This window comes from Podarcis vaucheri (genome assembly GCF_965113315.1).
Source record: "Podarcis vaucheri genome assembly, chromosome: 11".
Taxonomy (NCBI): Eukaryota; Metazoa; Chordata; class Lepidosauria; order Squamata; family Lacertidae; genus Podarcis; species Podarcis vaucheri.
The window spans coordinates 25,563,086-25,576,624 of record NC_138749.1 but is presented as its reverse complement, the minus strand read 5'-3'; the positions used below and the strand labels follow the sequence as shown (position 1 = coordinate 25,576,624).

The 13,539-nt window shown below is 44.5% G+C and overlaps 1 protein-coding gene across 1 annotated transcript in view; it reads right to left on the bottom strand.

Annotated features, from left to right (window-relative positions):
• The window catches only part of NDUFAF2 (NADH:ubiquinone oxidoreductase complex assembly factor 2), a 57,921-nt gene that overhangs the window by 12,458 nt on the left and 31,924 nt on the right, over positions 1-13,539 (bottom strand). Inside the window, exon 2 of the mRNA XM_082242290.1 lies at positions 2,855-2,944. Within this exon, the coding sequence (XP_082098416.1) occupies positions 2,855-2,944 (90 nt within the window). The remainder of the gene's footprint in view (positions 1-2,854; positions 2,945-13,539) is intronic.

Sequence of the window (13,539 nt, the reverse complement as noted above, 5' to 3'; positions counted from 1 at the left end):
ATATAAATACGGTATGGTACTATCCACAGTCTGTGCTTGTGATAACGCTACATTTGTCTGAAAGGAATTTAGCAAGATAAACTGGACATTTCATACCTTGAGACCTTGGCATTCTTTCATCAGCACTCATTTGCATTCTCATTAGTATGCATGAGATTTTCATTGAACTTTAAGGCTTCTACTGGCATATAACGCATTGTAATGAGCGTAAAAGTGAGCATGCAAATTAAAACTCCCATTAATCACTAAATGGTACCCATTAAAAAGAGAGAGAGAGTGAAGGACTAGAATAGACAGGCTGTAAAATGCAGCATGAGGCACACAAACTCCTAAATCTCGACACAGAAAATGACAGATACCTTTTCATGAGGACCAGCGACATGTATGAAGAAGGTAAGTTACTAGATACAGTAAGTGACAATTTAGAATAAAAATGATAAAAAGGTTATTGACAGCCTGCATCCACAAGATAATGCCTTTGGCAAAAGGCACATTGCTTCCTTTCTTGAAAGGGAACCCTGACAACAGCAAGGAAAGGTGTTACTTACACATGTTATCCATGCTAATCGGGGATTCATTCATGTATTTCCTCAAACCATGGTTGTCATGTTGTTGGTTTGGACATGGGACACTCATGTTCAAACGCTTGGTCTGCCATGTAGCTTATGTGTTGTGTTCATGGAGAAAATCATACACACTTAGCCTAATTGTACCTCTCAGGATTGTTGGGAGTATGGGGGGGAATGTGTGCTGTATACATCCCAGACTCTTAGAACAGAGGGAGAAACCGCCACAAAAAACTGTCCACTTAAACAAATGACATGCTGACTTCAACTCCTGGACATCCCAAAAGTCTAAAAACCCTGTCTTCAGAACAAGCTTCAATCCTTTAGGAATTCCACAGTCGAAGGACATTCACCAAGAATATTCTTCTGTGTACCAGTGGCATAGATATATTATTGTCAAAATGCATTCCTGGTTCCTATGAGCAATCACAATGAAAGTGAAGGAAAGGGAAATTGGATCAAATGGTACTGTGTTTCAAGGTTTGCTGGTCAAAATAAGCCTGAAGAAAACAGACTATAGAAAACTGGGGGAGAGGGGCGTACTGGAAGCTCATTCTGTTAAAGAAGTGAGCCATACATTTACAGTGGTACCTCAGGTCAAGAACTTAATTCATTCCGGAGGTCCGTTCTTAACCTGAAACTGTTCTTAACCTGAAGCACCACTTTAGCTAATAGGGCCTCCTGCTGCGCCACTGGAGCACAATTTCTGTTCTTATCCTGAAGCAACGTTCTTAACCCGAGGTACTATTTCTGGGTTAGCAGAGTCTGTAACCTGAAGCCTCTGTAACCTGAAGCCTCTGTAACCCGAGGTACCACTGTAGTTATAATCCCATAAACTATCTGCAAGGGCACCCCACCCACCACCTCCTTCCAAATCTGTGCAATCTTGTTCATGTTTTACAGAACTGGAAAAATATGAAATCCCACAGGGGAGGCCTTAATGATGAGCAACAATTTTCACTATCTAGTATTGTTATAAGCACTGAGATAATGTAGAGGAAATGCTCTGAACATTAAAAAAAAAAAGTTATATCAATCCCAGTACAGTATTATTAAAACCTACTTCTTTCTCCTATTACAGAAACAGCCTCAGATAAAAAAGAGGGAGAATACAATTCTCATTTCCTCCCACCATTTCCAAACAGAAGATTTCAGCAGTTAACATGTTAACTGGAAAAATCCAGTTAATGTTGTTCTTTGCATTTAAGCACCTACATTTTTCTCTGCTCTGTCATAAACAAGAATACACTGCACACCTCCTCTGCCCAAATAATGGATGGGGAAACAAAGCAGTCTGAACATTTTCTTCCCATTCCCTGAAAGGAACTGTGCTTAAAGAGAGAAAGAGACCATTGCCTATTCATAACACTTTTTATTTCCCTTCTCTTCACAAATCCTTCCAATTCAATGCCACTATAATCACAAAGGGGAAAAAATGTTATGGTAATTATAAGCATGAGCAAGTGTTGTGTTAAAAATGCAAATGCTGCTAATAAAAGTATGCCTTGCCACACATGGTTTATTTTCTGTGCTGGAAAGCCAAATAAACTGCCCAGATTTGCAAATGTATCCTACGCTTCAGAAAGCCATAGAAAAAAGGCATTTTGCACTTGTGTCTTCTTTTCTTATCCATGGTCACTTAAAACAAGGCCATTTTCTCAATCCCTAATTATAAAGTTGTGCATTGTTTTTATCCTACTTGATGTTAAATCATATGGTGCATTTTAAACATATGTACTTTTTACTTTCCCTACTTAAGAGCCATACTTTCGGAGTTCAAAGAGAAGAAAAATAGGTGGCATCCCACCTGCATAATGTACAGTACTTCCACTTCCACAAGCAGGATGTTTGTTTGCTTCTCCTCCTCTCTGCAGCTCTTCGTGTGCTCCCAAAATCTGCTCTGGAGGCTTGGGGGAGCCTCTGGGACAGATGAGTGGCAGCGGGGAAGGGAGGAAGGGAAATTCCATTGCATCTGCTGGTGCAACACTGGATCTCGCCCATTGTGTTTGAGGTTAGACAGAAAATTCAGAGATGGTACATCAAGATATACCAGTCTGCTGCAATAGCCTTTTCAGTGGTTCCTCCACCTGCCACAATGGACTAAGGGAAAAGTAATAACTGGACAAGCCAGAATGATGGGTGCCAAGTGGAAACAAAATCTGACCATCTTAAGAAATCTTAAGGCAAGGGCTAGGCTTAGATGCTCTGTTGTGTCCTTTCAATTCAGCCTGGGAGAATTACAAGTCACTTTATCATACATTACTTTAGCTGTCTCAAAAATGTATTACCTTCCCATTCTGTGGGTATGTCCCCCGCTTCATACTGGTGTTCTTTTATACCAAAAGCTTCTACAAATCTTCTCTCTTTAATGAGCTGACCTATTTCAAAGAGAAAAAAGGCTGATTAAGAACATTACATAAAACATTCACATGCACAGGTGAACATTTTATATTCTTCAATGCTATTACTTATGTAGATATTTTGACTGAGAAAATCATATACTCTTTTTTCTCATCACTAGGTGTTGTTTAAATCTGGGTCTGTCTGCCTTCCCATCTCTTGCTTCATGGTTTAACCCATGCAGTACACACACAGAGAGAGAGAGAGAGAGAGAGAGAGAGAGAGAGAGAGAGACCATTTTCTCTCAAGCTAGCTGCAATAATGGAAGTAAACTAAACTAAGCTGGGGAAAAGTTGTGTGTAAGAGAGAAGCAACAGCAAGATTAGGAGTGGGTGTAGGTAGGGTTCAGCACCTTTGCCGCAACTAAATAATATCCTGCACTGTTGTTGAGTGTGTAAACCCGGATCTGCCCAATCAAAGAGATGAAGTCGCTTCTACTTTGCATCAGAAGAAATGGAGCTACATTTTAGACTTCACAAGTAGACTAACTAAAAACAGTACAGGAAGATTTCAACTCAGAGCAGGGTTTTAAAAGCCCTTTAGATTTCAATTCCATGCAAGTTTATATTTGCTATTGTACTGAATGGGACTTAAACAGGTAAGTGTGCATAGGATTGCAGCCTTAGAGTGACCCATTAACATCTCACTTCTTTTTACACTTAAAAGAAAAGGGAAAGGAGGGTGTTATTTCTCTGTTATATACAGTACTTGATAATTTCTTCCACTCTACATATTTTCAGTAATTGTAAATGAACTGCACTATTAAAATAATTAAAGCAGTGTATCGTTCTAGTATTGGATTTAAAGGGAAACAATTGTACAGCCTATTAGTAGGAAGTCACATATATTAAATGTTTTGGAAGCAAATTAGAAGAGATTGATAGACTTTGGAAGAGCATGAGACACTTGATCTCAGGGTCATGGGTTTGAGCCCCACATTGGGCAAAAGATTCCTGCATTGCAGGGGGTTGGACTAGATTACTAAATTCTATTATTCTATGAATCTCACCCCACTTCTATAGCCCTACCCCCAAAAGCTACAATTTTAGCAAAACATATGAAAGGATGTGTGATCTGTTTGGTCCATTGTCAACGTATGGCACCACTGCTAGACGGTATCTTGCCTTAAGGAACATTTTGGGTAGAAGCAGCCAAATTCTGCTTCCCACTGAGTGTTTTATTTATCTGGTCAACAGTGTAAAGCAGTAAGTAATTCTATTTTATGAAGTTATGTATTATTTATAAATGTCTAAGAGAAAGTTGCTTTGTAAAGAGTGTCAGGCTGTTTGAACATTATCTGCTGTACAAATGAACTAAGGAAAATGCAAGACTGTATTAACTCCTCCTAAAGTTATGACAATTATTATTATTTTTTATTTACTGAATTTATATACCGCTCTATACCCAGAGGTCTCAGGGCGGTTTACAGAAAAGATCAACATAAAAACCACAATATATAAAATAAAAATAAAAACAACAACCCAATAACACACACCCCTCCAAAAAAAGAGCTACATTTTAAAAGGGCATAGGATGTCAATCGAAGGCCTGGTTAAAAAGCAATTTTTTGCCTGGCACCTAAAGGCATATAATGAATGCGCCAGGTGAACGTCCCTGGTGAGAGCATTCCACAGACAGAGCCACTGCAGAGATGGCCCGTTCTCATGTTGCCACCTTCCAGACCTCTTCAGGAGGAGGCACACAATGAAGGGCCTCAGTAAATGATCTCAGGGTCTGGATAGGTTCATATGGGAAGAGGCAGTCCTTGAGGCATTGTGGTCCTGAGCTGTTTAAGGCTTTATAGGTCAAACCCCGCACTTTGAATTGGTAGCCAGAGCAGTTGGACCAGGATTGGTATAATATGTTCAAACTATCTTGCTCTGGTGAGCAACCTGACCATTGAATTCTGCACTAGCTGGTTTCCAAACCGTCTTCAGAAGCAGCCCTACATACAGTGGTACCCCGCAAGACGAACGCCTCGCGAGACGAAAAACTCGCAAAACGAAAGGTTTTTTCGTTTTCAAGTTGCCTCGCAAGACGAATTTCCCTATGGGCTTGCTTCGCAAAACGAAGCTTGCCCCGGGGACAGCGGGTCTTCTCTTTTGAAGCAAGGGGCAGCAGGGAGATCGCTTCTCCCCACCGCCCCTTGCTTCAAAAGAGGTCCGGGGGCAGCGGGAAGCGCTTCCCGCTGCCCCCGGACCTCTTTTGAAGCAAGCGGTTGCGGGGAGATCGGTTCTCTCCGCAGCCGCTTGCTTCAAAAGAGGTCCCGGACCTCTTTTGAAGCAAGCGGTTGCGGGGAGATCGGTTCTGCCCCACCGCCGGGCTTCGTAGCGCTGCTGCGAAGCCGGGCGGGGGGCGGGAACACCTGCCCCAGCCACCCCACTTCAGAACGGTGCTCCGAAGCGGGGTGGGGGGCGGGAACACCTGCCCCACCGCCGGGCTTCGTAGCGCTGCTGCGAAGTCGGGCGAGGGGGCGGGAACACTTGCCCCAGCCACCCCGCTTCGGAACGCTGCTCCGAAGCGGGGTGGGGGGGCAGGAACACCTGCCCCACCGCCGGGCTTCGTAGCGCTGCTGCGAAGCCGGGCGGGGGGCGGGAACACCTGCCCCAGCCACCCCGCTTCAGAACGGTGCTCCGAAGCGGGGTGGGGGGGCGGGAACACCTGCCCCACCGCCGGGCTTCGTAGCGCTGCTGCGAAGCCGGGCGGGGGGGCGGGAACACCTGCCCCAGCCACCCCGCTTCAGAACGGTGCTCCGAAGCGGGGTGGGGGGGCGGGAACACCTGCCCCAGCCACCCCGCTTCAGAACGGAGCTCCGAAGCGGGATGGGGGGGCGGGAACACCTGCCCCACCGCCGGGCTTCATAGAGCTGCTGCGAAGCCGGGCGGGGGGCCGGGAACACCTTCTGAAGGCGGGCAGGGGGCAAAAGTCTTTGTCCCCCCTGCCTGCCTTCCCAGGGGCTTTTAAATCGCCCCGGACAGCGGAGAAGTCCTCCGCTGTCCCGGGGCGATTTTAAAATGCCGCCCGCCAGCATTTTAAGATCGCCCGGACAGCGGAGAAGTCCTCCGCTGTCCCGGGGTTTTTTAAAATGCTGGGGGTGGGAAGAAAAGCCCTCCCCCCCCAGCCTTCAGAAGAGGTCCAGGGACAGACTGTCCCCGGACCTGGTCTGAAGGCGGTTTCCCTAGGAACGCATTAATTGATTTTCAATGCATTCCTATGGGAAACCGTGCATCGCAAGACGAAAAAACCGCAAGACGAAGAGACTTGCGGAACGAATTAATTTCGTCTTGCGAGGCACCACTGTATAACACATTGCAGTAATCTAACCTTGATGTTACCAGAACATAGACAACAGTATTTAGGCTATCCTTGTCCAGTTAGGGGAGTAACTGGGCCACCAGCCGAAGCTGATGGAAGGCACTCTGGGCCACTGAGGCCTCCTGAGCCTCGAGTGACAGCAAAGGATCCAGAAGTACCCCCAGGCTATGAACCTGCTCCTTCAGAGGAAGTGTAACCCCATCTAGAGCAGGTGACCTCCCACCCATCTGGTCTAGGGAACCACCCACTAACAGTGCCTCAGTCTTGTCTGGATTGAGCTTCAGTTTGTTGGCTCTCATCCAGTCCATTACTGAGGCAAGGCAAATGTTTCCACATGCACAATGACTTAGTTGAACTGTCTTTTTAGATTATGAGCCTGAGGGGAAGGAGAAAGTCTCAGTAGTGACTTTTGTAAGCTGCTCTGAGAGCCCTTTGAGCTCAAAAGCAGGGTGCAAATGCTGTATGTAAATAGACTTCCTAATTTCAGAGGATGGGGCGGCTATGAGAGCTGCATGTTTCCCAGCACTTGCTCCAGATACAACTTGTCACTGACTGGAACGGGGGGGGGGGGGAAGGAAGATTACTTCCTTTCAAATAGCAGCAGCAACAGGAAGAAAGGGACTGGATCCCACAAATGTACTAGCTGCCCCTGCTGGGAAGTTCAGGGGAGGACCATATCTCTGGAGTATAGCACACTCATAATGCGAGTATAAAGATTACTCAAGCAGCTTGTGGAGGAGACTGAGTGTATCTCCTCATATTGCCACAGGTCACCAGTGTGTCCTGTACAGGTACCTGAGCAACAGCTCTTTTCCTATCTTGGATGCTTCCCATCACATAGACACGCTTTTTATTCAGCCATTACAAACCCTGCGGTACCTTAGGTACTAACCAATTCCTTATGACATAAACTTTCCTACACTGGATGAAGCTGACTTTAAGCCACAAATGCTTATGCCATAATAGGTGTGTTGGTCTTTACAGTATCATAAGACTCCTTGGGGTTTTTGTTTTTGATTGTGTAGCACCACACTAACATGACTATTCTGAAATTGTTGACACGTGAACCACTGTTGTCACAAGGCCAGTAAATTATTTTCATTTCCAAAATAAACACGTGAGACATGCTACAGAAGACTAAGAAATGCAATTAAAACTCAAACAAAATAGACACATAGGAAAGGTGCTACTGTAGCACCCTGCTTGTGGTTAACGCTTAGCTGGAATGAAATATTCAACGCAGCAATAGAGAAATTAAAATAATTATTTATTTGTCAGACAAATAAATGAGAGGCACAGTGGTATATGGTTACCAAGCTCTGGCCTGGCCTCCTGCCATTATGGCCAGCACTTATATTCCCTTAATCCAGCCCCCTTTGCTCCTCCTGTGGCTACCTCTGTCCAATCAGCCTGGTTGAATTTCCTATTGGCTGATTGCTAGAACCAATCCTAGAAGATACACCCATATCCTCCTGTCCTTATATGGAACACAAAGAGCTATATATTGTTACATCTATAAATGACAAATAAGTAGTAATATATCTTACATGTGTCTCAACAAGGCATCTTAATTACCAGCTCACCTCTTGCCCTCCTTGCCCTATTGCCTTCTAAAACAAATGGTTAATCTTAAATTTTTATCTTAAACATATGTCAAGGATCTTGAGTTTCACATCAACATTGAAAGATCTCCCTCATTTGAAGGTTTCTAAACAAATGTTTGACAACTAATAAATCAGGACTGCTCGGATGGCGTCTTCTTGTCTGGCAGGGCTAGGCTGGTGGCTGACTTAATTTAACTCTTACAACTATATGAAATCTAGCATTTCTCAAATCCTTTGCATAATTACATTTAAGACAATATATTTAATACATAACATAGGTAGCCTTTTAAAAGGAATAAGGCCTTTTGTAAAGTAGAAAAGGAACTCAGTAAAAAGGAACACAGTAAAAAAACCGCTTTAAAAGAAGCCTCTTCCCCTGTTTACAATTCCCCCCCCTTCTCCAGCCAGCTGCTTTTTCCATTAGCTCTTCCCAACATTTATTGCCCTTTAACTCTCTTCAGTTTAAGAAAGAAACAGTTTTAAAAAAAGACTTGCCAGCTAGATGCTTCTCCATTTGGTCTTTAACCTTGGAAAGAAGATCTGGCTCATTTTACTGGGAGGCACATTGGCATTATTTTACTATTTACTCATTCCTAATTATTTATTTCTGCCTTTTTTATCTTCTGTAACATATAGGGTCAGTGTCCTCACTCAGTCTGTAATTCCAGCTTTTACGACTTTGAGAATTGTTTTCTGCTATCAATCAAAGGGGCCCTTGTCTAGGAGAATAAACATTACCAAGGTTGTAAACTGCTGGCTTGAAACTTTTGAAAATCTAAGCTCTCTCTTTAATATACAAGTCCTGATCAAACATTAATAAAATGCAGGCTTATGCCTGATGCCTCATTCCCCCCTTTCAAGCTCAAGGACCTTCATCCCAAGTGTCCTTGATAGCTTGACCTTCATCATGTTCCTGAGGTAAAGCTCTGTATAGGGCCATGATATGAGGTAGAGTTTCATTTGAAACCATCTTGCTAATTGTACTTCTAAAACATGAAATGATACATGGCATCATACATAAAACCATTACCACTACTGTCAAGAAAAACAAGCAAGACAATAGTATCCCTTTGAGTCCTGTGACATTAGGTAACCAATTGGTGAGCCATCCCATATCCCATCCTTCCCATGTTTGTACTGGGACATGTGCTATATTCTCCATCTTTGTGGCCAACACACGGATTGCCTCACCATTATCTGAAATGTTAAAGCAACAGGCATTCCCTGTCAAGTTCAAGACTCCACATAGGCCTCCCTGCTTGGCAAGTACATAATCCATTCCCATTTTCAGCTGCAAAATGGCGGCTCTACTTTCATCCAACTGTTGTGCAATAAGTCTCAAACTCTGGGCCGTTGCATTGGTTACAAGTTCCACTACTGCTTGCAATCGAATTATTCTGTTTAGATTATAAATAGGATCCCGTGCCCCTTGTATGAGCTCACCAGGATTCCAGGAGGCAGGATCATAATAGGCTATAATGCGCTCTGGTGGCCAATCATCAGTACCGCTCCAACTTTGGGTACTTCCTCCTGCTATATGAGAAATATCAGCGTTTCTTCGTGTTCGCTTGGCCAAATTAGTGGGCATAATCCACATTGGTGGTAATACCCATCCCAGGAAACAAGTCCCACTCCATTTGGAGGGGAGTTTCTTGTATGCCCATTCTCCACATATCCACCACAACCATCGGGTCTGAGGTTTTTGGTACGTGGAGTACAGAAGGCGAAATAGCAAAAGAGGTAGAGAGTTCACAGTGCAGTATGTTAGATTGCCTTTTTCTGTCACAGTTATGTTCCATACCACTTTCCATGCATGAATAAAAGGAGGTGCACAGGGCAAGGCATTCCGAGTTCGATAGGTAGTACCGTGTGCCCAGGTATTCTTAATATTATCCCAAGTATAGCGACAATGAGAAGAGCCTATCATGGTAGAATCAGCTGCATCTGATGATTTATGTACACAGAATTCCCCTTGTACAGGTATAACTCGTATTGGTTTAGTTGAGTTCCATCCGGGGAAATTCTGTATTTCTGTTTGGTGTGGTATTTCGCTTACCATACCAATGGCATCTAATGGTATCGGTAATAAGGGCATACCTCCCTCTGAATCATCTGGCCCAAGAGAGCAAACAAGGCAATTGGTCCTATTTGCAACATTGGCTACCATCTCAGCTAAACCTACCCACATATTGTGGTCATGGCGGAATCCATATTTAGTCAATTTGGTCAGATTCAAGGACCCTTCCCCTTTCCAAGGGATCAGGATTAATAATAAAATCATGTTGATGTCTAGCATATGCATTCCTTCCACAAAAGATTACCTTATTGTGATAGCAAATAAATATTAGTCCCAATATAATTCCCCCAGTGACAGAAATGGGGAACCACCAAGACCAAAACATATATCCCGAGGATCCCCAATGAGTAATATCTCTGATAATTGTTCCACAAGGGGGGGGCAGTCAATTAATTGTATAAGAGAATCTTTCCTTTCACAATCGCTGGTTCAGATGCTCCTCAAGCTTCAGGCGTGCGCAGGTCAGCCAGCTTCCAGGTTGTGGCTGCAGCAGGCCGGTCGTCTAATGTTGCCCGTGACCTAGCCCGTTCCCGGTAGGGCTAGATACAGGGGTTTTTGGAGAGAGTCAGTTTAAGAGGATTAGAGGGGTCACCTTTGCACGTCCAACTGCCTTCGGACTTCTTCAAACGGGAGTGATGAATCCAGGGGGTCACCTCAGCTACCTTCACCGCTGTTGGAGTAGAGAGCAAGACGGTGTAAGGTCCACGCCACTTAGGTGCAAGTGGATCACGTTTCCACTCTTTCACCCATACGCTATCGCCAGCCTGGAACTGATGAATCGGCTCGGCAATGCTGCACGGCGTGCACTCGAGGGCCCACCTGTTAAGAGAAACAAAAACACGGGAGAGAGATTGCACTTGTCCCTGTGTCACATGGTCTCCTATTTGTTTAAGGTCAACTGAAATATCCTGAACAAAGGAGGGCGGTCTCCCATACAGGAGCTCAAAAGGTGACAACTTAAGTCTTTTTGTGGGTGCACACCGAACACGAAACAGTGTTATGGGTAACACATCTACCCATCCCAATCCCGTTTCCTGGGTTAATTTTGCCAATTGGGTTTTCAGAGTCCGATTCATTCTTTCAGTTTTCCCTGAACTCTGAGGCCTATAGGCTGCATGCAGTCTCCATTTCACTTGTAGGACTCGACATACTTCTTGTACTACTTGATCAATGAACGCCGGCCCATTGTCACTTCCAATGCATCTAGGTAACCCAAATCTCGGGATCAATTCAGTGAGGAGTCTCTTAGTTACCTCTCGTGCCTTTTCAGTTCGGGTGGGAAAAGCTTCAACCCATCCGGTAAGAGTATCCACAAACACAAGGAGATACTTGAATCCCTTAGAAGGGACCAGCTCTGTGAAGTCCACAATTAGGCTTTCCATGGGGACATATCCCACATGTTGGATTCCAGGAGGTTGTACCGGTCCCTGCCTGGGATTGTTTTTAGCACAAAGAACACATTTCTGTGAAATGCAAGTTGCTAATTGTGATAGATTAATAATATACAACTTCCGACTGAGACTCTCTCTGGTTGCAGTACCGCCAAGGTGAGTAGATTCATGATAATTTCTTACAATTGTGCCTGCTAGATGATGAGGTACATAAATCCTATTGTCCGGCAGGATCATCCAACCGTCCTTCACAACCGCTCCTTCCTGTTCAGCCCACTTCCTCTCTTCTGGGGTATAGTGAGGTTTAACTTCTTCTGGAACTACCTCTGGTATGAGGGCTGCTATAAATCCTCCCACAGGCTTTTGGGCTGCCTCTCGAGCTGCTTTGTCAGCAGCATGATTTCCTCTGGTTATTGGATCCCTTCCTCGTCCATGACCTTTGCAGTGCATTACAGCTATCTGTTCTGGAGCCCATACTGCTTCTAACAGGATTTCTACTTCAGGTCCATATTTCAAGGCCTTCCCGTGGGCTCCTATTAGACCTCTTTCTTTCCATAGAGCTCCATGTGCATGCAGGGTTAAGAAGGCATATTTAGAATCAGTATAGATGTTTGCCTTACATCCGGCTGCCAATTGCAGAGCTCTAGTTAAACCTATAAGTTCAGCTTTTTGTGCTGAGGTGCCAGCAGGCAAAGCTTCAGCTTCCACAACTTCCTCATTGGTGACCACAGCATATCCTGCTCGTCTGGCACCTTCATGCAGGTAACTGCTACCATCAGTATAATATACAACATCTGGATTTTTCAATGGTTCATCTTTCAGATCAGGTCTACTGGAATAAACTTCATCCATTATTTGGAGACAATCATGTGATTCTTCATCATCTACCTCTGGTAGGGGCAGCAAAGTCGCTGGATTGAGCATATTCACTACTCGTAGATGAATCCTGGGATTTTCACACAATAGGCCTTGGTACCTAGCCATCCTCGGGTTCGTTAGCCAATAACTACCCTTATATTCCATGAGTGTCAGAACAGCATGAGGTACATTCACGTACATCGTCTGGCCGAAGGTAAATTTATCAGCTTCTTTGACAAGGCTTGCAGTGGCCGCTACTGCCCTTAGGCATGGAGGCCATCCTTTTGCTACTGAGTCCAATTGTTTTGACAAATAAGCTACTGGACGGTTCCAACTTCCTAATCTCTGGGTCAGGACTGCCGCTGCAATCCCATTCTGTTCATGTACATACAGCTGAAAGGGTTTTTCTGAATTAGGCAGTCCAAGGGCTGGGGCCTCCATAAGTCGTTGTTTGATAACTAAAAAGGCTTGTTGCTGCTCAGGTCCCCATACGAATGGGTCCTTTTCTGCACCTCGAGTGCTTTCATGTAAGGGCTTGGCCAGACTGCTGAAATCAGGTATCCATAGTCTACAAAACCCTGCTGTTCCCAAGAATCCTCTGAGTTGTTTCCTTGTGGTAGGTTCCTTGATAAGGCAAATAGCTTCTTTCCTCTCTGGTCTCAATGCTCGTTGTTGGTGTGAGATGTCAAAGCCCAAATATTTGACCTTTTCTAAACATAACTGTGCCTTTTTCTGGGAAACTCGATAGCCAGCTTGCCAGAGCAAGTGGAGCAGTTCCTCTGTACCTTCTTTACAGGTATCAAAATCCTTTGCTGCTAGTATAAGGTCATCTACATATTGCAGAACCACCTTTTCTCCAGGTATTGAGGGGTAACTTGTTAGATCCTTCGCCAAGGCAGTGCCAAATAAAGTTGGGGAATTTTTGAATCCCTGGGGCAATCTTGTCCAGGTTAGCTGGCCTTTTGTTCCTGTCAAAGGGTCTTCCCACTGGAAGGCAAATATAGGTTGGCTCTGTGGTGCCAGCCGGCAACAGAAGAATGCATCTTTCAAGTCCAATACAGTAAAAAATGTTGCTTCTGGTGGGATCAAACTCAGCAAGGTATATGGGTTTGGTACATTTGGGTGCAAGGTCTCGATAGCCTGGTTTACGAGCCTCAAGTCCTGCACTGGCCTGTATTCATCTGTCCCAGGTTTTCGAACAGGCAAAAGGGGTGTGTTCCATTCTGATTGGCAGGGCTTAAGCAGACCATATTTTAATAGGCGGTCCAAATGTTTCTGGATGCCCTCTGCTGCTCGCCGGGGTAAAGGATATTGCTTTACAGATACAG